At 42.9% G+C, this 27,558-nt stretch overlaps 1 protein-coding gene across 1 annotated transcript; it reads left to right on the top strand.

Annotated features, from left to right (window-relative positions):
* The first annotated feature begins 274 nt into the window (after window positions 1-274).
* LOC104367188 (solute carrier family 22 member 5) lies at window positions 275-27,558 on the top strand. The gene is made up of 10 exons (XM_042789973.1): window positions 275-896; window positions 9,967-10,070; window positions 12,689-12,843; window positions 14,167-14,338; window positions 15,318-15,444; window positions 20,125-20,225; window positions 23,423-23,637; window positions 24,853-25,035; window positions 25,488-25,623; window positions 26,213-27,558. The coding sequence occupies exons 1-10, from the start codon at window positions 504-506 to the stop codon at window positions 26,298-26,300; spliced, it is 1,674 nt and encodes a 557-aa protein (XP_042645907.1). The 5' UTR covers window positions 275-503; the 3' UTR covers window positions 26,301-27,558.

The following is a 27,558-nucleotide window of genomic DNA, read 5'->3' as shown; positions in this document are numbered from 1 at the left end:
TCCGTCCGTGTGTGTCTCTGTCTGTAAGTCTCTGTGTGTCAGTGTCTTTGTGTGTGTGTGTGTCCGTGTGTCTGTGTCTCTGTGTGTCTGCGAGTGTCTGTGTCTCTGTCTGTGTCTGTCAGTGTCCGTGTGCCTGTGTCTGTCAGCGTCCGTGTGTCTCTGTCTCTGTGTGTCTGTCTGTCCGCGTTCCCGCTCCAGCCTCCCGGTCACGCCGCCATGCCGGGCCGAGCCCCCGCCGCGCCTCCCGAGCGGCCGGCCGCAGGGCATGCCGGGACCGCCCGCTGCGGGCTGAGGCGGCGGGGCCGGCCCGGGCGGTGGCGGCAGCGGAGACCGAGACCGAGACCGAGACCGGCCCCACCTGAGGGGCCTCCGCCTGCAAACCCCACCCCCGGCCGCTCCCCCGCCGGCCAGGCCCGGCCCATGGCGAGGTTCTCGGCGGGCAGCGCGGCGGGAGCTGCTTCCTGCCCGAGCCAGACGGGCCCGCAGGTAGCGGCGGCCGCGCCATGCGCGACTACGAGGAGGTGACCGCCTTCTTGGGCGAGTGGGGCCGCTTCCAGCGGCTCGTCTTCTTCCTCCTCAGCGCCAGCATCGTCCCCAACGGCTTCAACGGCCTCTCCATCGTGTTCCTGGCCGGCACCCCCGAGCACCGGTGCGCCGTGCCCCGCGGGGCCAACCTGAGCGGCGAGTGGCGGAACGCCAGCATCCCGCTGGAGCTGCGGGGCGGGCGGGCGGTGCCGAGCCGCTGCCGCCGCTACCGCCTGGCCGCGCTCGCCAACTTCTCGGCGCTGGGGCTGCGGCCCGGCTCCGACGTGGAGCTGGGGTCGCTGGAGGAGGAGCCGTGCCTGGACGGCTGGGAGTACAGCCGCGACGTCTACCGCTCCACCATCGTCAGCGAGGTGCGGGGATGGGGTGGGGGGGGACGACGAGGGGGCGGGTGTTGGGGCGCAGCATCGCCGTGGGCCGCCTGGGCATCGTCCGGCTGCCCCGTCCGCCCCGCCGAGCTTGGGTTGAGCGAGCTCTTTTGGCTCCCGCTTGCAGAGGCGGTGGCCCGGTGCAGTGCCTTCCCTTGGCGAGCGCAGCCCGCGTGCGGTAGCCGCTTCACGGGTTTCAGCCGGTGCCGCTGCAAGCGGCTTGGGGCGCAGGGACAAGGGGCTCGGCACACTCGGTGCTTCGTCGGTGAGTCCTGGAAATCGGGAGCTCAGAAGGGCTTGTTTCACTTCTTTTAAAAAAGGGTGGTAGGAGTCACCCTGCGGTGTGCAGGATGCGGGCCGTCAAGGAGCCCTGCTTTGATGCTGTGTCCAAAAGGACCCTGAAGTTTGCTGTTTGCCCACGATGCCTCTGCTTTGGTCATGGCCGCTGCTTTTGATCTCCCCACTCAACTGACAGCACAGTCCAGGTTCTCGTCTGCTCAAATACACCTCTTGAGTCAAATCTCCGGTCAGGGCAACCAGAGAAAGTTGAAGCTGTGCTGATTGTCCCTCTTCTTTCAGGTGAACGCTGCACAGACCTGCAGGTACTGATTGACTTAAGATCCAAGGAAATGGATTTTAAGAAATACTTAAGTTTCAAAACATGTATAAGTTTTTTTCAGAAGGCTTACAAACCATTTATACAGTCTCATTGCCTGTTTGTGCGCAGGACAAGTTTGACAGAGCTGGAACTGTACTTGTCTTTATTCCTTGGTTTACAAAATGGCTTGTGATGGGCGTTTGAATAGTGATGGATGCGAGTACTCAGTGACCTGGCCGTAAGCTGATCTGAGCACAGAAATATTCCTCAGGAGGATGAGGAGGACTGGGGTGAGGAAGGGACCGTGGGAGAGGAGCCATGCCAGCACAGGGAGGCATGGAAATGGTGACACTGGAGTTGTTGGAAACTTCCCTTGAACCGCCCAGCAACCGGGGTGGGGGGGGGGGCTTGAGTGATTCTGACAATTGGCACAAGGCACTGCCTCACCTATTTCTAAAGAAGTGCTGTCTTCCTTGAGAGGAAAGTGGCTCTGATTTCTTAGACCCTGGTTGTTGCTGAAATGAGCTGTTGTGGCAGGCTGAGGTGTCCTTAGGGCAGTGTGAGGCAGTTGGTATCTTCAGGGCAGTCCTGTTCACAGGTGAACGTGCAGGTTTTGTTTCGAGCGCCTTACTGTAAATGGTTGACCTGACTTCAATGTGGTTTCAACCAGTACTTTGTCTCTGGAGCTTCTTTGCTGAGCTTTGGCGTGGTGTAAATTGTCTTGAGCTATCAGAATATCATCCAGGAGTTTTATAATCTATAAGAAACAGGAGCTGCTAGCGTTTTGCTGAGACTCCCCAGCAGCTCTGGCCCGTTGTCTGTACGGTTTGGCAGATGTTTTGTGTCTGTGGGAGGTAGTGTTTGTCTGGCTAGACATCATGCACTGAGCCAGTAGGGTTTTTCCCTTTAATATTAATGCTTCTGAGGGTGTTTTGCAAGAGCCATGACCTTTCACATACTTGCAGGTTTTCAGTGTTAAACTTGTTTAATTTCTTGGCTTGGTGCTGTTGCTTTTATGATTAACTAATCCTGTGTTAGGTTGCATATCTCTAACTTGTTGAATAATCATGAGGACCTTTGTCCCAGATTTCTGTAGCTGGCGCTGGGGGGGGAAGGGGGAATTTTTTTTTTAAGAATGCTTTTTTGCTGACTCTCTCATGACTCTGGAGAAAGTCCTCGTTTATGGTTCTGCTTTTCAGGGGAGACTTAAAACATTCAGCGCTCTCTCATTTGAAGAGAGACTTCCTTTTCTCACACAGACTAACAACAGAAGGTTATTATTAGCCAGTCTGCAGTATTTAACCAGCTCCCATGTAACAGAATCCCTTTCTGTCTTTTACTTTTTGAAATGCTGTAGCTCGGGGGATAAGAAAAGATTTACTTTGGCTTAAGAAGCCATCTGTGTCATTCTTATTCCTCCATAAGTCACATAAAAAAAGAATGTAGGAGTAATAAAAGTTCATATGTGGTAGTAAAAGGAATAAAACCAGGGGTAATTAAGGGAAAAGGCTAAGTTCTTCTGCCAGCCATATCTGTTATGGGGCTATACTGAATAGCTGGGAGTAAAACTGAGCAGTGGAGTTAAGAGTGGACTGGAAATATGATATAATGAGAAGATATTAGATGATAAAGCAGTCAAAACTTTTTAGTCGATATGAGAGTAATTCTTGCATACTGAAATGTAAATAGACATGGAATTTTTTATACGCATATTCATCCTCAACTTCTAAAAATGTGTGGCATTGTTGATCAATTTGACATTAGTTTAGTGTAGGTGGTGTACTCCAGAGCTGCATGTTTTATGCCTGCTATGCTCTTCAGAAGCTTCATGTCCTGTTTAGCTTTTGCAGGGGAAGGATGTGCATGGTGGGAATTGCCAAGTGTCCTGAGGCTCAGCGCCGGGCTGGCGCTCCGTCCTGTGCAGGCGTGCAGGGAGAGAAAGCTCTGGACAGGTAAGAGGGCCTGGAGGTTCCTGTTCCCTGCACACCAGGGATTCAGGGGCCCTGCTGTGCTGACAGAGCCCTGTCCCTGAAGGTCAGTGGGTTATGCCAGACCTTCAGGAAACAAGTGGAGACTGCAGTGATCTGGACATCTGGAATGACACAAACAGGCACTGTGGTACAGCTGTCGAACTGGAGGTTTCCATGTTCACTCTTTATTGGAAGGCGGAGGGATGTATTGTTTTGCTTTACCAAAAGAAAAACACAAGCTCATGCTTGACATTGTAGTTTCTGCAGGCTTTTTGAAGAGTGGAACCAGTAGCTGAAGTGTAAATCAAGCCTGTGTCATCCAGATTCAGCTCTCACCAAACTCTTCATTAATGTTAGTCACCTCCATTATTTCTCACCTTTTAAAATAGATACATCTTTTGTGCTGTAGGTTAATATCTGCTTACTTTTCTGGCTGAAGTTCATGTTGACAACTTCTCAGCCTCAGGGGCTGATAAGGCTATGGAAAGACCTTTAGGTGATTTGCAGGTACAAAATCTTAGTATTAATATTCTTGTCGGAAGAAGGAAAAAAAAGTCTAGTTTTCATTTAATAAGTAAATATGAATGTCTGACAGATGCACAAAAGTACTTCTAAAATGTCGAAGGTTTTAAAGGTGTGATTTCAGAAGCACATAATGCAGGACTCTCCGGAATGCCAATAAAAAGTGCAGACATTTCTGACCTTGGAACACAAAATAGGGTTAGTATTATTAAAGGATGATAGGCCTGCAGTTGATATCGTTAAAATGGAAGCAATGTTCTTGTAGCGGTACCGTGAACAATTAATGACAGGGTAATGCTCCCGTTGTGCTGTCTTTACTTTTAGATCAGAACTCAGCTCGTGTTTCCCAGTTTCTGATGTCAGTGCCCTGTTTCTTTTTTCTCTGGCCATCTCAAAAATGTGTTATATGGGGGAGGGTTAAGTTTCTGCATGGGAATTATAAAATATTTGGCACTTTCCTTCCTGTTCTGTGCAAGTTCTACCTCTGTAAAAATTTAAAACTACAAGGGGAGAAATTGAACAGAATGTATATTTTGTAGATACAGACTTCTGCTTGCATTTAGTTAATAAGTTTTAATGTAACTTCTAGAACATCTAAGTATTTGGAATATACAAATGTATTTTCAGAGGAAAGGATGTTTAATAACACTCAGCTCTCAAGTATGCAGAGACTATTTATATGGGTATAAACAAGACCAGATTCTGAATCAAAGGGTGCAAGTACTCAGTTGTGATACTGCAAGGTTTTATTTTTTTTTAAGAACCTGCCTCTACTTGCATAGAGAAGTAAGTGGTAGGACAGAGTACAGGATATTGGATTAGCTTCAAAAATTCTTGTGAACATGTTGATTTTGGAAAATGGGAGTGGGATAGTTCCATCTGCTAATATTTTCTTTTTAATTATGCATGTTATTCTCAGCAAGAGAGGAAAGCTTTTAAAAAAAAAATAGTAAGAGTGGGAGGACACAATATATTGTAGCTGTAAAAATTCCTTTTCCTGTAAGGCTTTTCCTTGTATATCAGGGGTGTAACCAAGTAAGGCTCTAGAAGTTTCTGTATTTGTCATAATTCATCTTTGTTTAGGGTAAGAGTAATGGTATTGGGGAAGCGTGAGTGCCTCCGCAGTGGAACAGTTCTCTCTAATCTGAGAAACACGATTTTTTTCAAGTGAGGTCCTAAATTATATTGTTGTTCTTCTTGCAACTACTTCTGTAATTTTCCAAACATACTTGATATTGGTGTATATTTGGTGGTGGTATATATTCGTTTGCTGTGATGCTATATGGCAAGAACTTTTGATGTTTTTGAAGAGCTCCCCTATAATTAGGCTGGCAATTTCCATGTCATGATGTATTATAAATATTGGGCAAATTTTATGCTTAAATAGGATAGGCATCTTGTCAGCAGCTAGAATTTTATTTCCTGTTTTGACATGTCCTGCGAGACAATATAATTGCAGTGGAAGTGAAGCAGGACAAGGGATTTGTGTTGGTGTCTGGATGAGAGCCATTGCAGGATTTACTGTCAGTAATTCATGAAGTGCCAGCTCTCCTTTTGAGGCAAGTGGTATCCTGCAAGTGCAGTCGATGCAGAGCCTGTACACAGGAAACTATTCTTCACGCTTTAAGGTTTTCAATTGCCTAGAGAACTTAGAGGAGCGGTATTTTTTACTTGTGGTATGGCAGCACCCAGCTGGACTTGTGGCATCCTGTCTGCCTAAACTCGCCTCGCAATTGTAGTTGGACACCGTTGTTTTATGCTTTGAAGGTTGCTCCACAGTTTGTTGCTTGAAGAATTCCGATATTTCATCTTGGAATCTGAATTTCGTTGTGATTTGTGGTTTGTGTTAAAATTGCAGGGTAGTTTTCTTTTTGGTTAGAGGTGTTACATTAATGTTCAGTTTAGTATAGGAAGGTGTAAGACAATACAGGAAATAACAGTCTATCCAGACTAACACGCTTCTGTGTATGCTGCTTAGTGTGATTCTAACTAAGCCTGCAGTAACACCTCTTATTCAGGTTGGATTGTGATAAAAGGCTGGGAGCTTAGGGGGTTTTATTCTCAGTTTTGTAACTGGGCTTGCTTTATAGGAAGGAATTTGAAAATGTGGTTCCAGGTAGCTGACTTGCCATGGAAGAGATGAAGCAGAAATTGGAAAATGCTCTCCTGAAGAGATGCTTAAGTGATGACCGTAAATACCAAGAACTGTTTGATACTCTGGCCCCAAACCTGTGCTTGAGAAGCAACTGTTTCAATCCCTCTCCCTTGTGATGCCCCCCCACTTTATGCCTCAAGCTGTCCACATTTTCCAGCTGTGTCTGTATCCTGTCCTCTTGTCCCAGCCCCTCTTCCCATCAGTCCTCACCAGTGGCTGGCGTTAGCCAGGAATCCATTACAGAGGTGCATATCTTGCCTCTGATGCAGAAGTGATTATTGCTATTAGGTGTGAGGCTGTTGATGAAGACATCTGCCCAACCTGAGGAATTATTCAGGAAGTAGCTACAGTCCAAAGTATCTGCAAGCTGTCTGGAAGACAAGTTTAAATTCCAGCAGGAAGATGTCATCTTCTGAAGCTCTAATCAAATTGAGTGAGAATTCTCTCTGCTGTGCCTTGGGTGTTGGGTACTAGTGTTTAGGAGCTCAGTGCTTCAACATCAGCAGCTGCTCTTTGAAACAAAGCTGAAATGTTTTTCTCCTGTTTGGAGCCCTGATACCTTGCTGAGGTTAACCTTATCTCATTGACCGGGGCAAAGGCCGTTACAGCTAGCAAGCTAACTCAAAGGATACTAAGAAGTGAAAATAGCACATGAGTTTAGAGCACTGGGTCACGGTATTTGGTGTCCAACCAGCACTGCCAGCAGCAGAATTCAATCAATAACTACTTCTGGGACACTCGCTGTTTGTGATGCCAGTCTTCTAACAGTGATGCTTCGGTGCCTTATTCTTGGGCAAGGTAAAGCTGAGGGAAGGGTCTGGTTGCAGAATGGTTCTGGAAGACTGATGCCACCATGGCTAACAGGCAATGTAGTAGACCTTGTTGGTGAGTCATTCAAAAGTTGAAGACTTCAGCGTTCATTTATCAGAGCAAGGGGTAACAGCCCTTAAAACCCCTTTGTTCTGATCATGATGCATCTATGGAGACTGTAAATAACTGATATTGCACAACCAAGGTAGTTTTCCCCTGGAAATCTGATATTGAAGTTCACTTTGGTTCCTAGTTCAAGTGATCTTCAGCATAAGAGCTCCTAATGTTGCTTTAATAAACAGAAAAACAAGCTGGTAATCATTGCCACATTTTTAAGAACCAGTATGTTTCTACCTGTTGGTCCAAGAAGCTTTTGGCAGAAGAGTGCAAAACATTTCAATACCATGAACTTTTCCAAGCAACGTCTCTACCTCAGTGGTCTGAAAAATATGTTTGTTACAGGGCACAAGCACGCCAGTGTCTGGAAAGCCGAGTCTTGTGCAGCCTTGTGCCAAAGTGCAGAGTGTAAGATAGATGAAAGGAGGCAGCTAACTTGTAAGCACAGGGTGATCAGCTGGAAATAATGACTAATTTAGTAGTGACAGAGTATAAATCACCGAGCTAGATGTTTGGCTTGTTAGATTTTTGCTCTGTTACTGGAGATGTCTGACTCCAGTAGCTGATACAAAGATGATTCTTTGTGAGTAGTTGAGTCTTTATTAATGCAAGATCTGCACTGGGAGCGGCACTTGTTTTCCTGGTAAGTGCTGTTATATGAAGGTATATGATAAGCCACTGAAACCTTTGGCCTATGTGAATTTGATAACGCTCATTTGCTGCATATTTCCAAGGTACCAGATACATTTTGCTTTAGCCTCTGTGGACATCACAAAATTACTTTAATCTATAATGAAGTACAGCTTTTGTTGAATAAATACAGATTTAATTATAAATGTTAAAAAGGTTTTTAATCCTACTGATATTGATAACTATGGTTAGTTAAATCCCTTACAGGAGGGTTATAAATTCATTAGCACGCTAGCCACGATTCTGAAAGGAATTTCTGTAACAGTGCGTAATTGTTGGTGTTGGTAGGATTTGTTGGAGCATTGCACTGAGTGCTGGTGTCTGCTTCAGGTGGTGTGAGGCTGGGAAGGTTTGGGGAATAATGTTGAAGACTATGAAATCTGGTATAAGGAGGGGTTCTTCAGACACAAAATCACAATCGGATTTATCAAAGGAGAGGTTAAGAAATTACTTGAATGCAATTACAAACTGTGAAAAGGTCCATTTTGTTTGCTCCCATGATCTTAAAAAAATAATAATGGTGAGGTGAATTCATCAGATAGTCTACAGGTTGGCAGTTAGTTACACAAAGACTGAGAGTGCAGCCTGTATGAGTGAGCATCATTCATGTCTAGAAGAACTTCCAGTTCTAGTTCAAAACTGGATGCCTGTTCCTCAGAACAAGTGCTGGCTCACCTGAATTTTGCCATGGGGATCTAGGAGTGGAAGGCAATTGCCAGTGTTGTTCATTCAGTGCATGGTCTCTAGTGATCCCCAGCCTTAAAATATACATTAAGGTGTAGTTGTAGTGTGAACTGTTAATAGACTGAGGGATGTGAGATTCCTGGAGTCAGAGGCTTAATGCAGAGGAGGCTGAGCTAGCAGACAAAGCAAAAAGCTGGTGTGGGACCATGGATGGGGTAGATGGCAGAGCTGGGACACGCAGCAGCTGCAGAGGCAGATCTGACCCAGTGTTCCAGTACAAATTTAACAAAAAAGGAAAACACACTATACTTAATTATTTGTAATTGGGGAGCAAGGGGGATTAATTACTGGGGTCAGGGTGAACATTTTCATTTCAACCTTTTTAATGCAGATTAAAAACTAAAAGTTCCCATCCCTAAAACATCAGAAGGGGCCCTGTGGGAGCTGTTGGAATAACTAAACTCTGGAGGGCTTGGCCTCACATCAGAAGCACTGGTTGCCTCCAAATTCCTCCCCTGTGGGGCTGCAGCACCTCCTGCCCTCTGCCAGCGGGCTGTGGGGAGGATGGCAAGAGCTCTGGGAGCTCCTCCAGTCACAGCACAGCAGTGAGGTAGGGCACGAGGCATCCCTGCTGGGTTTTGTCCTTTCTTCTAATATTTACCCACTTTTTTTTTTTTTTCCCCCCAGATAACCAAAATAAAACTACGACTCTTGCAATAATAGCTGCTGGTATAGATACAAAAATAACATAAGCGCTATTTCAAAAACATCAGACTGATGTGGGTAGGAGATTGGAAACTATTGCAATCTTTGTTTAATATCTTGTTTTCTTCCTCTCTTTTGTTTTCATTTTGGAAATCCTGGTTTGTTTGGCGTATATTTCAATTTGTATTCCAAAGATTATAATTGACTTTAGTTTGGTTCCCAGTGAGGAATGAACAGTCTCCAGTCTCTCTCAAAACCATATTAAAATGTAATAAAGGAAGAGGCTTTTTGTTCCAGTAGTCTTGTTTCTGTAGTTCAATTTCTCTTAAATTACAAATACGATTTTTTTTAATGGATGTGCAAAGAAATCAAGTTTGGGGTTTATTCTCATTCCTTCCCAAACCAGCAGAACTGCAGCAGTTTAAGGGGCTGCAGAGCCTTTGGAAGGGAGCTGGATGCAGTGCATTATGAAATTATTAGTTCCTGTCCCTCATCTATGTGCAGGGGAAATACCACAGCTGTCACCAGTGTCAAAGCCACATGGGTCACACCTGAAGGTGGTGGTGGGGCCTCAGCTGGATTGCTCCCGAGATGACTACGGGCGGGTGGCCTTTGCCCCATGCTGCCCATCATCCCTTCCTGTTGTTTTTGTGGAGCTGCATTTGTGCAGTAGTTAGTTACTCATTGCCCTTGTAGAGGTTTTCTGACCAAAGGGTGCATTTTCACCTGAGGCTCAGCCAAGATGTTTAGGAGGGAGGGGAAATCCTGTTTATTAGAAGACTTTCATGTTCTCTTTCCCTGCAGTGGGATCTCGTATGTGACGATGACTGGAAGGGACCCCTGAGCACCTCCCTGTTCTTTGTGGGCGTCCTGCTTGGATCTTTCATATCAGGACAGCTGTCAGACAAGTAAAGTATATACACCAGAGCTACTGGCTCTTTGTTTGATGCTGTTTTAAGCAGTTTTTGTATGTGAAGTTTCCTTTCTGCAACTACTAACATGTCTTTGGTCTGTGACCATCTAATCTGAATGTACACAGAGAGTATAGAGTAAACATCCTGAACTAGAACAGAATGTTACAAAGGTTGTTAGTGGATGTTATCCTTTTCTGTTTGTTTTTTTCAGCAAAATCGCTTCTGGAGCAGACTGGTTTTATGCCAGAAAACAGGTGTAGGAGATAAGCTTTATCTGAAAAAATCAGATCAATTACGTTCTCTTCTAATTACTTTGGACTATGTTCAGAGAGATCCCAGAGGCTTGTTTTCCTTTTTTTGAGGTTAAGTTTAAAATACTCTTTTTATAAACATCCATAGTTTCTCTTCCTCATCATCAAATGCAGCATGTAAGTCCAATGATCTGCATTTGTAGAAGCTGCAAAACATGAATGCTGTTCAGCTGTACTCAAGAGAAGCAAGGCTTTCTTGTTTATCAGTACATTTTTAAATTTTTTTTTTCTTATAGTGGAAACCACCATTATTTTTTGTGATGTTGACTGTTGTTTGGGGTTTTTTTTAAAGCTCAGTTATCTTGATTTTCTTCCTGGGATTTGCTGTGCAGTGCATTGTGTGCTGTCTTCCTGATTCCCAGAGAACAATATGTAGGCCTCTAATTTGCTGGCTTACTTGTAGAGTTTCTGTTTCTTTGAAACATAATCCGTATGCCACAAATCTTGTAGCATCATTCAGGGCCTTTGCGTAGTTTCCTGTTCATCAGGCTGGACCAATCTTGAGCTTGGAGTCAGTGATCCATGAAAATCAACCAGCTCTTCTGGACTTCTCTCCAGAGCTATATACAATGGGATTTTTCCAAGCAGATCCCTGATCAGGCTGGTGTTTGCTCTCCCAGTGATTCTGCCTTCTGCCTCTTTCCTCCCCTCGCAATCCTGCGCTTCACCACCGTGCAGCCACAGCAGCCGTGGCTGCTGCCGACCTTTACATGCCCAAACAGTTCTCCCTTCTTTGCATGCATGAGGTCCAGCAGTGAGTCCCTTGGTCAGCTCCTTCATCTGCAGAAGGAAGATGCGCTCCAGAAACCTCCTGGGTCTTGTCATTCCAGCAGGTATTGGAGTGGTTGAAGTCCCCCACGATGACCAGGCCCTTCGGAAGCGAGGCTTCCTGGGGTTGTCTGAAGAAGGCTTCGTTTACTTCTCTCTGATCAGATGATTTACAGTGGACACGCACAGGGGTGCTGGCATTGGTCTGCCTGCTAATCCTAACCCATAAGCTCTCAGCTGGCTCATCATCCATCCCCTGGCACAGCTCCATGCCTTCCAGCTGCTCTCCTGTATGAGGGGTGTTTTCCCCTTTTTGCCTTGGGGAGTCTCCCACCACTGCAGAGCTTGGGTGCTCTGTTCAAAAGAGCTCCCAGCCCCTCCTCTGCTACAAAGGTGCCAGGTGTCTTCCATGGTGCTTAACCAGCAGGTGAAGCAGGAGCTGTTCTGGTGCCAGAAGCCATGAGCTTCCCACCTTCACAATCACGGGAGTCTCCTCCTGCAGCTCCTTCACGTGGTGGTGACACAGATCCTCACTGGGTACAGCCTGGGAGGCCATCAGTGCAGCTCATCCCTTACTCTCGTGGCCACTGGACAGCAGCTCACTCATGGTCAAGAGAATGCATCGAGCAGCCCTGCGAGGAGACTGATCCGTATGGCGTTCTGCTGCTGCCATCCACCTGTCTGCTACAGAAAGTCCTGCAGCGAGCCGGCCAGGCGCAGCATGGGGATGGACAAAATATTTTGCGGGTTCAAGTAACAGTTTGTGCTCTGTGACCCCCCCTGAGGCTTGTGGTACCAGCTGTAGACCTCCTGGGCAAGTCTAATTTCAGAGTGGGGTTATGTGGACCTGCACTCAGCTGATGCTGTCACAGGCTGCAAAGTCTGCTTGTGGTGTGGGGCTGCCCAGGCCAGGACGTCAGCACTGACTCTTACAGCAGCTTGATGGGTTGGATTTAGTTTAATTTCCCATTCTGTTTTGATTTTTTTTGTTGGTGTTGTTTTGTTTTGTTTTGTTTTTTTAAATCATCAGTAGAACTGCTGGAGTCCCTTACATTGGTTCATTTTTTTACCAAGTGGAATGAAGATTGAAGGATGGGATCGCTTACCGGTAATAGCAGTTTTTAACCTGAGCTCGCTCTCAGAAGCTTTCCTTTTTCTATTTTTTTTTAACATGCTGATCCATGTCATGAATTATGTGCCTCTTGGAGGAAAAGGAGCATCTAATACTCTTGCATTTTAAATAATTTGCTCCTGATGATCTGTCTCCCTGCTCATCAGTAAGGAAGGAATACTGTTCCAGCACACACTTTAAGGCAACTTAACGAGCAGCCCTTGGCCAGTGAATTTTTTTGACTGTATTTAGAATAGTTGTCCCAGTGTCATGTTTCTTGAACCTCCGCTTTTTGCAGATGTTTTATATCTCCCTAAGCATGCATAGGAGTAATCTTACGTTTATGTTCCTGAAGATTTCATTCATGCTGTTCTATAATAATCTTTTTTTTTTTCTTTTTTTTTTTAATCTGTCTGTGGAAGGTTTGGCAGGAAGAATGTGCTGTTTGCAACTCTGGCAATGCAGACGGGCTTCAGCTTCATACAGATCTTCTCTACCAGCTGGGAGATGTTTTCAGTGTTCTTTATGCTGGTCGGCATGGGACAGATATCTAACTATGTGGCAGCATTTGTTCTTGGTATGAAAGTCCTGCTGGGCATAGTATGTGTCCTTTCATCTTGTGCTTTTCCTGCTGCTTTTCAGTACTGGCTTAGGGTTGATTTGTTTTGCCAAGCAACACCGTAAGAGTGTGTCCTCACCACACATTGATAATTCATCCTCTCCTTGGAAGTTTCCAGATGATAAAGGTGCAATCTGAATTAATTCTGTGACTTACCATCCTAAGAAGGCAAAAACTCAGAAATCGATTATTCAAAACAAAGTCCATCTCCTGGTTGGAGAGATAAGATATGTAAGACATGACTTTTCAGAGATATCTGTTGTCCATTTTGGGGTCTCAATGCCTATTTGATTTAAAAACTTGCAAAAGAAAAAAAAATAGTTAGAGTAAGCATTTATAAAGTCTCCTTTAAACAGCCCATAGTAAAAATTTCAACGGCATAATGATTCTTGCTTTGTATAGTTTCAATTTAACTAAAACTATATTTGATCATGGGAATGTGAATTAAATTCTGAATCTGAAATTTCAAAAAAAAATTATTGGAGCTATTTACAGTGACCTTACTGTCCAAAGTACCAAATGTTGGCAAGAATTTCCCTTTGGGCCAAAGAAGGCCAGTGCAGCTGTGAAAGCAGTGTTTAGCTAACCTCACTGCAGACATCCTGCTGCAACTTCTGTAATCTTTGATTTCGGTGGAAACGAAGAAGATTATATTTTTTTCTGTGTCTCTTGATTTGCAGGTCCCAGAGCATTTCAAAGGGAAGCATTGACCCCTGTTCGTGCATTTAACTCCACTGCCAGTAGCCTGGCCTTTGTTAGTGACCCAGCATGGACTCCACATGGGTACACTGAAAGACTGCGAGGTTTTTTTGGCTAATAGCGAAATAGTCTTTTAGAAGGTGATACAGGTTGGGAACCTAATTTAGGCATCTCTGAATTATCCTTTAGAGAAGCTGGTATCTCTCTGTAAGCGGGAGAGGACCCTATAGAGATTAAGCTGAGGTTTACTTCTGTGAATGTTTTGTAGTATGTCAGGTGGTTTTAGCTCCTCAAGTAAAATGTGAGATTCTAAGATAAAATTATGGAAGTATGAGTTACTTCAAGCTACAGAAATACTGTATGGCCCAGTTCTCTTCCTTTTATACGTATAATTACCTGTGTTGATGCAGGATCACTGCATGAAGCAGGTCTGTGATGCCTCTAAAACTGATTGGCAGAGCACCCTGTATACTGTAATGATCCAGTATAGTACATTTCAAAACCAATTGTTAGAGGTATTTTTGGTAACTTAGTTAGTTGTTACTAAGTTAAAATACTAATCTTCACTCTTGTTTTGAACAGGCACAGAAATTCTTGGCAAATCAATTCGTGTGGTGTTCTGCACGCTAGGCGTTTGCATATTTTATGCATTTGGCTACATGTTGCTGCCACTGTTTGCTTACTTCATCAGAGACTGGCGGACGCTGCTGCTGGCGCTTACTTTACCTGGGCTGCTCTGCATCCCGCTCTGGTGGTGAGTATAATTAAGTTGAAAGATTTTAGTCTTTAGAAGGTCCTGTCTGCAGATTTTTAAGATCCAGACTCCAAGCCAGACAGCCTGTACCAATGAAATTCAGGAATGGGCAGGTCAAGAATGGACATGGTCTCCTTTACTCTTCGCAGTCATTTAGCTGCAAGTCTGTAGCTTTGTGGGTGATCTGACTCATGCCTGAAAAGCCTATTCTTCATTTTCTATAGGCTTCTACAAAACTGTGATGCTCACGCAAAGAAAAAAAAAGTCAGTATCACTCATCCTTCTGCACCAACTGAAATCCATGAGCTTTTCTGGGTAGTCCTGAACAAAGGGCAGAATGAGAAGCCAGTTGTTTTGGGAAGCTGCGCAATGCTAGGGTGACATAGCTGTGCAGACACTGTTTTGTAGCTTGTCACATCTGTGAGACTTCTGTGTTTTATTCCATGGTTAATGAAATATTTTTTTCTGGTGGCATGTAAAGTTCAAATTCTCCACATGGTGGTGGTGTTTCTTCACTTACACTAGCATTTATGTTTGTGATTCCATTCAGTTTCTTGAAGTGGAATGACTCGGGCAAATTCTGCTTTCTGACTTGCTTTTATGTGACAGTATTTAGTTACTAATTATATATGTGTTATTCTCCAAGGATATGCCTCTTGATGTACAGCATGCTGCTCATGTATCATATTTCAGAATGTCTTTAATTAAACTTTTCCCATACTTTGCAGGTTTTGTTTGTTCTTTTTTTCCGAGTCATTGCTTATTTCTTTAGTACTTCTAAAATCCACAGAGGCATTTTAATCTGTTTTTGTTCAATATGCTAGTCTGCTCTTGTAAACTTGACTTCTGTTGTCCTTGCTCTAGTTTCTGCAAGATAGGGCAAGTTTTGAGCTCTTCATGCCTGGAACAATGTGTATTGGTGCCTGCAGCACTGCTTTTTGTGGAAATGTAGGCTCGTTATTCTGAACCTTTTCTGCAGGGTCATTCCAGAATCTCCACGGTGGCTGATCTCCCAAGGAAGATTTCAAGAGGCAGAAGACATCATCCGAAAGGCTGCAAAAATTAATGGCGTTACAGCCCCAGATGTAATACTTGACCCTAGTGAGGTAAGATTAATTTAGCAGTCCAGTTGTTTGCTGGACCTATTAATGACCATGTAAAGTGATTAATTTCCAGACATACAAATTGAGTTATGCTTGCAATGTATTACATACTTATCAAGTTGGTAAAAGTTCATCCTTTTCCTGAAAAGCAGAATACCCTTTCCCTGCTTCATTCAGATTTGAAAAGCCCTTGCTGTCCCATTCCTGTGGGAACACCAACATGCATTCTAGTGCAAACGTCATTTTGATCCAGTTTACAGCCACTTTCTTCCTTTTAAACTCTAGTTTTTGGGGGAAGGTAATGAATTTTAGGTATCTATTGCTTTGTGATCTAAATACTTGCGCTGAACAGGTTTTATGCTTGCTCAGTCTAATGTAGTTCTATAAAAGTCTAACACAAGACTAATCCTGGCCAGTGGCACTGGAAATAATGTTATTCTAGCTCAACTCCACATTCAACTCCAATTTCTGCTCCACATTAAGAAAGGCAAAACTTGAGCCCCTTTAGGGTAGAGTAGCTAGCAGTTATCTTTTCTTCCTCATCTATTTCTTCCAAAATAGTCTTGTTTCCTCTAGGTATCTCCCCTTTGTCTGAGCTGTTTGGTGACCTTAAGGTATAGAAGCAGTTCTACCTCCTTCAAACACAACCTCTAAAAGTCAGACAGACAAACTTTACATAATCCAAAATGAGCATCTCTCTAGGCAGATCTGTAGAATCTGTCAGAGCAGTTGCCCAGTTGTGTCCTGGTTGACAATTGTCATTGTCTTATCTCTATGAAAATCCCTTGTCTACTTGCTTGCTTTACAGGCCTCTGTACCAGGCTAAGGAGAATGGTTAGCCATTAAACTGTCCTGTGTTTGAGATTGAAACAGCTTCACTTGGGTTGAGGTTAGCTGAGGTATAAACAAACCTGTTTGTCCAGACTTGTTTGTAGATAGTAGGACAGACATCCTGGTCTTGATGGAACAGAGTGAGAATGCCAGGAAAACCCAGACCTTCTTAGGGTAGCTTTTTCCCTGGATTTTCATTAAAACACACTTTTTTTTTTTTTTTTTCCTCGCCTTCCTTCTATTGCCAACACTGCAGCAGAAGGGAAAATAAGCTCTGGCTTCAACGTCTGCTTAAGGTCACTGTCCCCAGAGTCCTCTATCTCCTGTTCTTAGAAAGAAATACTGCTCTGTTTGCCATCTCTGAATGGGGCTGCCTAACGAAGCAGCAGAAGGCAGGGCAAGAGGGAACGCTGGACAAGGGGAAGTGCTGACCTCTGCAGCAGAGTGGGCTGGAGTATATGGTGGTACTTTACAGATAAATCATTGCACATCAACTTTCATAAACAGATTAACATTCTGACATGCAAAGGAAAATGAGCTTGATGAACAGACGCTGTTGAAATGCAGAACTCCTGTCCATCTTTTTTCTTTTTAAAGTAAAGCATGCCTGTGAAGACAAGCTGGGAGTTAAGGTTGTTCAGCCTAGAGAAGAAGAGGCTCTGGGGAGACCTTATAGCAGCCTTACAGTGCTTAAAGGGGGCTACAGGAAAGGTTGGGAGGGACTTATTACAAGGGCATGTAATGATAGGACAAGGAATAATGGCTTTAAAGTGAAGGAGGGTAGATTTAGATTAGATGTAAGGCAGAAATTCTTCCCTGTGCAGGGGGTGAGGGGCTGGCCCAGGGTGCCCAGAGCAGCTGTGGCTGCCCCCTCCCTGGAAGGGTTCAAGGCCAGGTTGGATGGGGCTGGGAGCCCCCTGGGCTGGGGGAAGGGGGTCCTGCCCGGGGCAGGGGGTGGGACTAGATGGTCTTTAAGATCCCTTCCTACCCAAACTGTTCTGTGATTTTATGATAAAAGGGATGCTTTGACCAAAAAAATCTGTGCAAAGGTTTTCTTTATCAGTGGTCTGTTTATGCTGTTCTTTTGTCTGCTTTCTGAACTGTAAAGCAAAGGCTTGCAGCCTCTCCTTTTAGGAAGCATGTTCACGCTGCAGATTGATTCCCAGAAATCCATCTGGCCCTTAGCCCTCGTGCAGTTGGAACCTGAGTTCTGGATAGAGAAGCAACCCTAGGTTGTGCTTGGAGTATTCCTTGATCCTGTGCAGCTGGAGAGCAGCACCTGCAAAATTTAGGCTCCAGAGATTTCAAAACCAGTTAGGATCCAGCAGGTGACTAGTCGCAAACACGCTGGAGACCACAGATAGGGCCTGGTTGGCTGAATTGTCCCATATGAGGAGGATAGAAATGTTTGGATGATAAGTTTAATTTGATATCACCATTTTGCCCTCCCTGCCCTTCTCACAGCTTCTTGTTCTAGCCTGTCCTGTTAAGGATTATGTGGTCTGCTTGTCCAGCTCCTGAAAGGCAGGATCCTTTTTCTTCTCATCAACTGTGATTCTTTGGATTTTACTGTTCCTGATTTTGTTTTGTGGCTGGTTTGTTTTTTCTCCTTTTTTTTGTTTCCTGTTTGCTGGTTTCTTGGCAACAAATAGTGGCAAAACTGGAGAGTACTTAGGAAAGATCATGTGATTTATGAGAAAAGGCTGTGAGCTGTAAAGCTGACTGCAGTTTGTGTGGTGGGAGGTTGGGCTTCAGGCAGAGTGAAAGCTACCAAATGTAAAGAACTGTTTGCCTTTCATAGGAAATTAAGATTTATGAAAGCAAATGCACTGAAGCTTGCACAAGCATCAGACTGCTATTGTTCTGAAGACCTGGAGGATAAAAAATATCACTCAGAATTTTCCCTCGACTGCAGGGGTTACATAAATTTAATGTTCCCATTAGCTCAGATACAGTTTACAGGACATTGAGGAGATAATGTTTATTTTGAGTTGAGGAACAAGAATTAAGGGCCCCAAATCAGCGTCCAGCAACTAGCTTGCCAAAACAAACATCACTAAATGAATATGGAAGAGAGGTTGATGAAGAATTAAGTTAAACTAATGGTTGCTTTTGTCTCTTTATTGGTGTGTTGTGTCCTACAGTGCATTCAACTACTGCTGGACCAGCCTGATGTTTTAGGGGGAAAAAGTATTGTAAGTTAAACTAATACAGAGTAAAAGAGGGTATATTAGACCAGACGGAAAGAGTTCAGAAAAGTTTAAAGTAGTGAGTAATTGCACTATTTTGAAGCTACAGTCATAGTTTACTTCTATTGATAACTATTTCCGGATACCATGAAGGAGCATGCAGCACCAACAAAAGGTATTCAGTCTTTAAACATATTAAAATTTAATTTGATATTCTCAGGTCATTCTGACTTGAAAAATCAAAGGAGGAAGTAATCTTTGTATACAGTTTATTGTGCTTGCATATAATAGAGGTCTGTCAGGCAAGAGTGAGTCTTCTAGTTGTGGAAAGAGAAGTCTTCATTTAAATACTATGAAGTGTCTTGGCTGCTTACAATTCAAAAAAGTGTCAAAAATATTTTAGTATTGCCTTTTTACACTTGATAATTTTGAGCTGCTAAGGTGGATTCTTGAGTCTTTCTTGGTTAGATTTCTAACTGTTAACAAGAATCACAGATTCAGATAGAAAATGTCCTGACAGAAAAAAGAATCTCTGTGGAAGATTGTAAGATCAAAGTCTGGTTAATGTTCTTACCATAAGACTGCTAAAAACACCATTGAAATGATGAGTAACCTGTCATAAATCCTGAAAACATACCATCTTTTCCGATAACAAAAATATGACGTATCTAGAAAACTGGGGTTCTTCAGCCATATAGTGTTGCTTTATCTGTTGATAGTTTTAGTTAATGGAACTTGTCCCCTTAAATCACCTGTTACATATTTTGAAAAAATCTTTCCTTTCTTACTCCTTGTTAAGGGTCTAAATTAAAGTAATAAAATTGAAAAAACTTAAATTCTTTCTTTTTCTACAATTTTTATCAAGCACAAAACTTGTTTGCATGCTTCATGGCTGAATATCTTTGCATTGTTTACATGGAAGTGGTTTTATTTTGAGGAGCTGGAAAGTTTCATGAGGAAAGGAGAAGTTTTGTGGTCTTTTTGCTTATATTCTTAGAAGATCTCAAAAATAGGCTAGATAACGATGGGGACACTTCAGCTCATTAGCCAGTTTGTCTCAGTTTAAATACATGAAGAGTCATTTACTAAATCTGTCCTGCTGCAGTTTGATCTTATTTCTTGCTGCTTTTGCAGTGGACATAGAGGACAGTTTACCACTTGTTGCTGGTCTTTGAAGACCATTCTTGGTCTTTTAAGATAACCTTAGGCTAAAGAAACCCTCTACTTCTACAGATCCCGCTTTTCAAATGTCTCATCAACCTTGTCTGGGTGCAGTTGATTTGCATGATCCTCGAGGTATACTGCTCAAAACTGGGCTCACAAACTCTGCCAGTAATGACATGTAAATCGTGAATGAGTGCTGTCACTTTATAATTCAAGTATAAAAGTAACAATAAGAAGTTGCTTTGTGACACCTCAGGCAGAGAAAAAGATTACTAATTTCAGCCTGAATGTTAAGCGACTTTAAACTAGGGAGGAGCAACTACTTTCACAGGTAGTTGGCTCTTGTGGCTTGTGTTTGGTTAAAAGTGGGGCACCTGTTTCAATTCTTCAACATATCAGAATACTGATGTATGAGTTGGGGAAGACTTATTTTCACAATAATTCTGCTTGCAGGAAGTTAGTGTTCCCATGGTTTGTTTTTTGGTTTGTTTTTTTCCAGCTGCAAGATTTGAATTCCCAGAAGCAACAGACCTACACCATTTTGGATCTAATGAAAACCCGAAATATCCTAACTATCACAATTATGTCAGTGATTCTTTGGTAAGTAAGTGTGGTTCAGGAGTATGTATGCACAAAAGCAGCAAAACAATTAGAAACTGCTCTTTGAACACTAAAGTATTCTGAAGAAATAAGGACAAAACCAGCTCAAAAACTGATGTCGTGCTGGCTGAAGCAAAAAAATTCTGCTTATGTAGATTCCTCATTTCAGTAACAGTCCAGAAACACATCTGGATTGTTATTTATTTCTGAAGCAGTCAAGCATATCCTGAACTGAGCAAGAATCAGATCAGCTGGCAGTGATGTGTGGGAATCCTGCCTGATGCTAGGCCTTGGGGAATCTGCATCTGACTGTAACGAAGTCTTTTAAGATAAATGAGTCATGCCCTCTCTCACAGTCAGAGAACTACTGCCCAGTGGTCTGAACACAGCGATGCCTGACTTACGGGGAGAATTTTCCCATCTCTTTTGTATTGTGTCTTAAAGGGATAAAGATGCCTTTGAAGTTCTAATCTGAGATTTCCCTAGACTTTCATGCTAGCTGCTCTGCCTACCTGCCATCTTCAGCTTGGTTTTGCACTAGCTGAAGCCATACTTTATGCTCAATTTGATTAAACAGTTGTTATTTTCCTCTACTGGAAATCTCAGTGAAGCTGTAATTGTTCAGAAGAGAGAAGATGGAGAGAATAACTTACAATCTGCCAGAGGCTATAAAAATGAGGTTTAATTAGTGCATGCATCTACAGTGTCCTAACCAAGAATGTCCCTCAAGTGCTTTGGATCTAAGTCTATTTGCTGCTTTTTTGAACAATGTTCCTGTGTTTTAGTGAGGGAAAGCCTTGGAGTTCAGTCCACAGAGTTGCCAGTGCATACAAGCTCATGTAGCTTTTTGGGTCAAAGGATGACTTAGCTAATATTTAAGTCAGATTCCCTTGCCCATCACCAAGCACAGTGCTAAAACACGCTGAGAAAGGAACTTCAGCAGAAAACAGCTCAAAAAAGAAAAGTAATGTCAGTTTGCAGAAATGTCAATACAGTTTCCATATGCTGTTGTTTTACTTCCAAGTCTAATTCTGACTCTCACCTTTAATTGGAAGTGAGCTAGAGAATTGAGAATGCTCTACTTCTAATCTGCATGGAATAGATCAGTAGTGAGTTCCTAGGCACAGACAATTTTGCACGTGTGGATGTAGAAATCAAATGCAAAACCTATTTGAACAGTATTCTGGTAGGACAAAGCACCTCAGAGAGAGGGATGTGGCAGTGTGTAATCCTTTCCATGTGCTGAAGGGCTTTTTACCATATGACAAAGTTTTATGATAGTCAGGAGGAGTAAAACATGCAGCTGACTTAGACAATCTTGCCTCCTTTTGCACAAAAGTATTCAGTTGATTTGGGCAATTTTTCCACTATTTTAGCTTGCATGTTAGTTTTCTACCCTTCTTTTAATTAATTTCCCAAAATACAAAGCATCTTGTACTGACTCACAGCAATGTTTTCCAACCCATAGTATACCGATGATATATTCTTCATTATGATTTGAAAGATCTCATAAAAGAAGCTCTGTAAAAGAGGATGGTTGCAGATAGCAGTATATCACCTTTACATATTGCTAAGTGTTTTGTTAATTTTGAGTATGTAGCAGGCCTTTAAACTAATCTCTTTGCTGGGTTTGCATGGGGAGGAGGAAGTTTGTCGTTTTGTTACCCTGGGATGTGTAAATACCCCTAACGTTTTCCTAGAAAACGTGTAACTGTATCAAGGTTTGCCAGTGTGATAAGCTAAGGCAAACTCTTACTGAAAGTGAGTTCCAGCAAGCACTGTTTATTGCACATAAAAATAACTCCTAGGAGCACAGAGCTGGGCGTGTTGCACAGCACCGTGGAAGACACCGTGTGACTACTTTTGAGAAGAATAGCTTTAGCTGGCAGGGCACACACCGCAGTGGGGGGTTACCCTCAGCTGTATGGCTCCATAGCTTCTCAGGTTTGCTAGGCAACTTATTTTAAGCAATCGTTCCGTGAAAACTCTTCCCATGTGAAGTGAGGAGGAAGAGCTAATCTTTTGCCTGATCCACTTCGTGTTACGCAGTGATTGTGTTCCAGGTTCCATTGTAACATAAATGCTGAAGGAGATAAAAGTGCCTCCCTGTTGCACCTAGACACATCCTGATCCAGTGCCCATTATTTCCTTATTACTTGTTGGTGAAGCATAACCTTCTCCTCCCAGTGTCTGCCAAGACACGGCAGGATTTATCTCCAAGGCCAGTTGTGTGTTTCCCTTGATCATGTGGAAGCCAGCTCTCATCTGGCAATAGCACAGTTAAAATGGCAGTGTTCCTGGCCACCAAGCTCTGTCCACCTGCAGTGACCAACCATCGAGCCATGCAAACATGACTTGGGTGCTGCTCAGCCAGCTTGGGGCATGGCAGAGGAAATCCTGGATTGTTTGGGTCTGCCAGGATGCCATATTCCTCTCTCTGGCTTTATACACAAAGCATGGAGGGTGATGACCCAGAAACCATGTTGTCCACCCAGAGCTCCCTGGTGAACATAATGAAAAGCTACTGTAGGCCTCAGCAGCAGTAAAATAAAATTCAGTAGCCCAGACTTTCAGGCTAAGTCTGTAACTACTTGTAATAGGCACTGCTGTATCACTGCGTTGTGAATGGTCATCACTTACCTCCCAGGGGTGACCTGAAATAGAGGCATACATGAGAAGTCATGCTGATGGAGAGGGGTTGACTGGCAGAGAGAAATGAGATGTCTAAGTGACAGATACCTAGAGCTTTCTTGCAAAATCTGAATGAGGGTGGGATGGACAGTTGCAAAGTCATGCAGTGGCATCAGAAAAGAAGTATGACCTCTGTAGCTGCAGAACCATCCAGCACCTCCGACCATGGGCTTGTAGGCCTATGCCTCAGCCACGCTAGCAACAGCCCTGCAGTTACCTAATTGTGTTAATGTTGAACAGGATATTTAACATTTAAAAACAAAAAGAAATACATTTTATTCTTTGAATTCAAGAGCATCTTGAAACATAAAAGGTATCAGCACTGTTTAATTGTTACCTTGCTGTTTCTGACGTCAGCTCTTCAGCTGCTTCAGAGGTGAATGAATCTGGCAGATGCTGAATTTGCCTTGCATAGAGATTTCTGTGCTTAATGGAGACGTAAATGAGGTTCCTGGTAGCCTCAGGAAGAAAAGAAATTTCTGATTCTGTTATCCTGCTTCTTTCAGGATGATAATCTCTGTTGGTTATTTTGGACTTTCTCTTGACACACCTAACTTGCATGGAGATGTCTATGTGAACTGCTTCCTCTCAGCAGTGATCGAAGTTCCAGCCTACATTATTTCCTGGCTACTGCTTCGAAATCTCCCTCGACGGTATTCAATGGCTGCTGCGTTACTCTTGGGAGGCTGTGTTCTTCTCTTCATTCAGCTGGTGCCTTCACGTATGGAATCGTTAGTTGATCTCAAATATGTATGATAGGTGAAGTGCAGTACGATGCACTGGGCAGGTATGGAGGAAAAGTGTCCTGAGGGGACTTACAGATACTCATTTCCTATCTTTGCCCCTCGGTTCTCAGTGCTGCTGCACAAGGAGCTCACACAACATGTCAATTCAGATACATTTTTAAAGGTGGGTCGCTGACTTTGTGATCTGTTGGGATTAGTCCAGTCCATCCCTGACAAGGTGCCCTGGTAACGTTTAAGTGTAAAACCAGAACTAGACCAACCAGAATTTGGTAAGCAGAGATTACCAGATGGCTGCAGAACTTCCTTCCCAAACAGCTGTCAGTGGCTGTCTCTTTATGGCTTGTTTAAACAGTCGCACTCAAGGGAGTCATTGTGGAAGCATTTTTGATAAGCAAAGATGCTTGTACTGAATTAGTGTTGATAGTTAAAATAATGGTTGGCAACTGGAAAGGAGGGCGAAATAACATTTACTGGATATTAAATCATATATGTCTTTAGGCCAGTTAGATTAATAGGGTTATAGAGTTGTTACTGATAAAGATGTTGAATATGATGGAGAGGGGGTGTTGTTGCTTAGCACTTGTTTACAGATTAAAGAATAAACAAAAGAGAATGCTCAAGAACTGCCTTGCTTATTTTATACAGGTAATATACGTGTTGCATTCTCTATTTTTTTTTTTCCCCCCTCCTGTCCTTTGAGTCAATTGGACACTGATACATCTGGTTTGATTTTCAAATCTAACTGTCCCAGTTAAAATCCACCCCAAGTTCCTATAATTAAATTATTGACTTGTAGTTAGGAATGTTAATGAGAAACCAGAGCAGGAAACCAAAAATAACTGGGTTTGAATGTTTAACTTTGTTTGCTTTGTTAAAAAGGGATATATGTCATTGTTTGCAATAGCAGAGATCTGGCTCCTGAAATCTGAGAGGACCTCTCCAATTCTTCCTCTGTTCTTACTTTTTGCTTGGCAATAAGCCCCATGCTCAAGAGGAAATGAAAATGTTGAATCCTAGTAATTTTTCAAAAAAATAAATAAATGTTGCCCATGCTTGTAGACATGTACTGAGAAAAAAAATACATGAGATACTGGAACTAATTAGGCAGGAGTTATACAACCACAATGGAATTAAGAGATGCCATGAATTGTCAGAGCTTGATTGAAGTCCTTACTGCATTTTGATTTCAGATATTCGTGCACTATCTATTCTACTGGTGATGTTAGGGAAGTTTGGGATCACATCTGCCTTTTCAATGGTTTATGTTTACACGGCTGAGCTCTACCCAACAGTAGTGAGAAACATGGGAGTTGGAGCAAGCTCCATGGCCTCTAGACTGGGCAGCATCCTCTCGCCTTACTTCGTTTACCTCGGTAAGTTAACGAGGCTGTGCGTGTGCCAGGGGGATGCTGGTGACTGGAAGGCAGTGCTACCCAAATCAGCGTCTCTCTGGGTCGTTGGGCTTTTCTGCTGTTCTCTGTTTCCAGGTCCAGGTGTCTTTTGAAACTTCAGGTAAAGATGGGGTCTCAACATCTCTGAGGAATGGGCATAATGTAGAGAAACTGGTTCCGCGCCCTGTTGAAGAGATGCTCAGAGGACTCACAATTTATTGACTCAAAAGGGACAGCTCTTATAGCTAGTGTTTCCCAGTCTCTTGAGTTCCTAAAACAACATTTATAGCAACATATGCTTTGAATGCCAGACTGAGGAAGGCATAAATCTTGCACGGATAAAGCCCTGTACCTAGGTACAAACGTTATTGGAGACTTAACTGATGCTAGCTTTTTTGTTTTTTCTTTTTTTTTTTCCTTTTCAATTCTGCTAGGTGCCTATGATCGATTCCTGCCTTACATCCTGATGGGGAGCCTGACTGTGCTATCAGGAATTCTGACTTTATTTCTGCCAGAAAGCTATGGTATGCCTCTTCCGGACACCATTGAGCAAATGCTGATGGTGAAAGTGTAAGTGTCACCTTCTGATCTTAACACATCTGTTCTCTGTTCTGAGGAGTGGACTTGCCTAGGTATTGTCAGAGGGAGTGTTGTTAGTGCCCTGCTGAAAATACAGGAGCTTGGCTGGAATCCTGGTCCTTCTTCCCAAGTGTGTGTGTTCGTATGTACATCTCTTGGCTCCAAATTTATCATCTTACTCTGAAGACTCAATAAAAGTACATATGAGGAATGCATTTGTAAAAGCGTGTTGCTTTATAAAGGTATAGGGTCACTTGGTGGGTTATAATCTATCTTTCTAGTTTCTGAAAGTCATATAAGTGCTGGTGAAGGGCTGAACACTTCCAGTTTAGTTCAACTGACCTAAAAGCATTGAGAGCATTTGGCCTTTTGCCACGGCTCTGATTGAAGATGGCACATAAGCATACACCTGGTGTAAGACAGGGACCTGTCTCACTGCAGTCAACAGGATATTAAAATTAGGAGGCTGTAGTGTCAAATAGGGCTCAGGATATCAAAGATTTTTTTTTTCTCTCTGTTCTCTCATCTATTTTTTTTAAGTTGTTTTCTTTTTTCTTTCTTTTCTTTTTTCTCCCCCCAGATTAGAATTCAGGCCTGCATCTAGTAGCACAAGGGATTCCAAGGAGGAAGAAGAAAATCCAGAGATTTTTAAAAGCACGGCTTTTTGATGGAGCTCCTGCATACTTCCTAGTGGACTGAAAGTTAAATGGACTTTTCTTCTAATATTTGTTCTAGAAAGGGCTAGTGGCAACACTTTGTTTCCTGTAATTTTAACCTTATTTATTAATTTAAACACTGTGTTCCATACATTCTCTTTTTATATGAACATAAATACTGTAGAGCCTTCAGTGAGATTTCTCAGCCCCAGTTGTTTCAATGCAGTAATACCATGGAACAGTATCCGATCAATCCTTTGTAACTTTAAGTGTATAGTTCAGCTGAAAGATACTTGAAAATGAGTTCAAGGGCTGGCAGGGTACCTGGATTCTTCGGTGAACCTTCTCCAGAGTTAATGCACATCAGGAAGTACAAATTGCCAGAAAGAGCTGCTAATTGGTTTTGATTCCTTGACTTCTGTCTCTGGACAGGAAGCTTACGTATTGTAGCAAAGGTTATGAGAACATGCCTCTGTGATCTTACTCAAGCAACTTTGCATGTGCTGATTTTGGTTACAAATTCAAAAAGGTGCAAAGAAAGATTTTTGAGAATTAATTCTAACTTGGTATGTTTTAACTCGACATAGATTGAAAGGGTTGTCTTGCACAATGTATTTGTAGCACTGAAATTTTGCTCACCAAATTCACTTGATTCCAGTGCTGGTTTTCAACTGTCCCTGTATGGTCAAGTTGTTTACATCTGACCCTGAATGTGGCCTGCTTGCAGGTTGTATTTATTTTAAGTAATGCAAAAAGGTTCATCTGTGTGTGGAGGGAACGGTGTTAGTTTGGGGTTCTTCCCTTTTGATGTGTGGTGGAAGTTTTATGTCTGAGTTGTTTTAACGTTTTCTGCACAATCTGGATGACAGAAGCAATTCTCCTTTGTTCTGTGCTTTTCACACACGTGCACATACACACGCACACAATGAATATATTTAGAGATAAATTATTGTGTTAATCTATGCCGCTACATTGACCTCATGGTGGAACGTACTGAGAACAAAATTCAGAATATATTTCTGACCCCTGATTCTAGATTCTCAAGTGCCAACTGTATGATTTTTGTGAGGTCTGTTTTTTCATTTAACTCGTGTAAGCAGTGAATTGTTTTCATATTGTTTTTAAAAAAACAAACAAAAAACAAAACAAAACAAAAAAAAAAACCTCCCACAAATCTTGTTGACAGTCTGCCTAGAAATTTTTCCTTGGGTCGTGGAAGCACGCTTGGCATTACCTGTGTTTCTTTAAATAGATACAGTGTATACATACA

The sequence above is a fragment of the Tyto alba genome, unplaced genomic scaffold (genome assembly GCF_018691265.1).
Source record: "Tyto alba isolate M040663 unplaced genomic scaffold, T.alba_DEE_v4.0 Super-Scaffold_17, whole genome shotgun sequence".
In the NCBI taxonomy this organism is placed as follows: Eukaryota; Metazoa; Chordata; class Aves; order Strigiformes; family Tytonidae; genus Tyto; species Tyto alba.
Note: the sequence above shows the minus strand (reverse complement) of the source record. Positions and strands in the feature narration are given on the sequence as shown.

Excerpts from the sequence above, each read along its gene's own strand:
- LOC104367188 (XM_042789973.1), top strand. The coding sequence starts at position 504 with ATGCGCGACTACGAGGAGGTGACCGCCTTCTTGGGCGAGTGGGGCCGC. Across the intron at positions 12,844-14,166 it reads TGTGGCAGCATTTGTTCTTG|GCACAGAAATTCTTGGCAAA; the intron begins GTATGAAAGTCC and ends TGTTTTGAACAG. Across the intron at positions 25,624-26,212 it reads CAAATGCTGATGGTGAAAGT|ATTAGAATTCAGGCCTGCAT; the intron begins GTAAGTGTCACC and ends TTCTCCCCCCAG.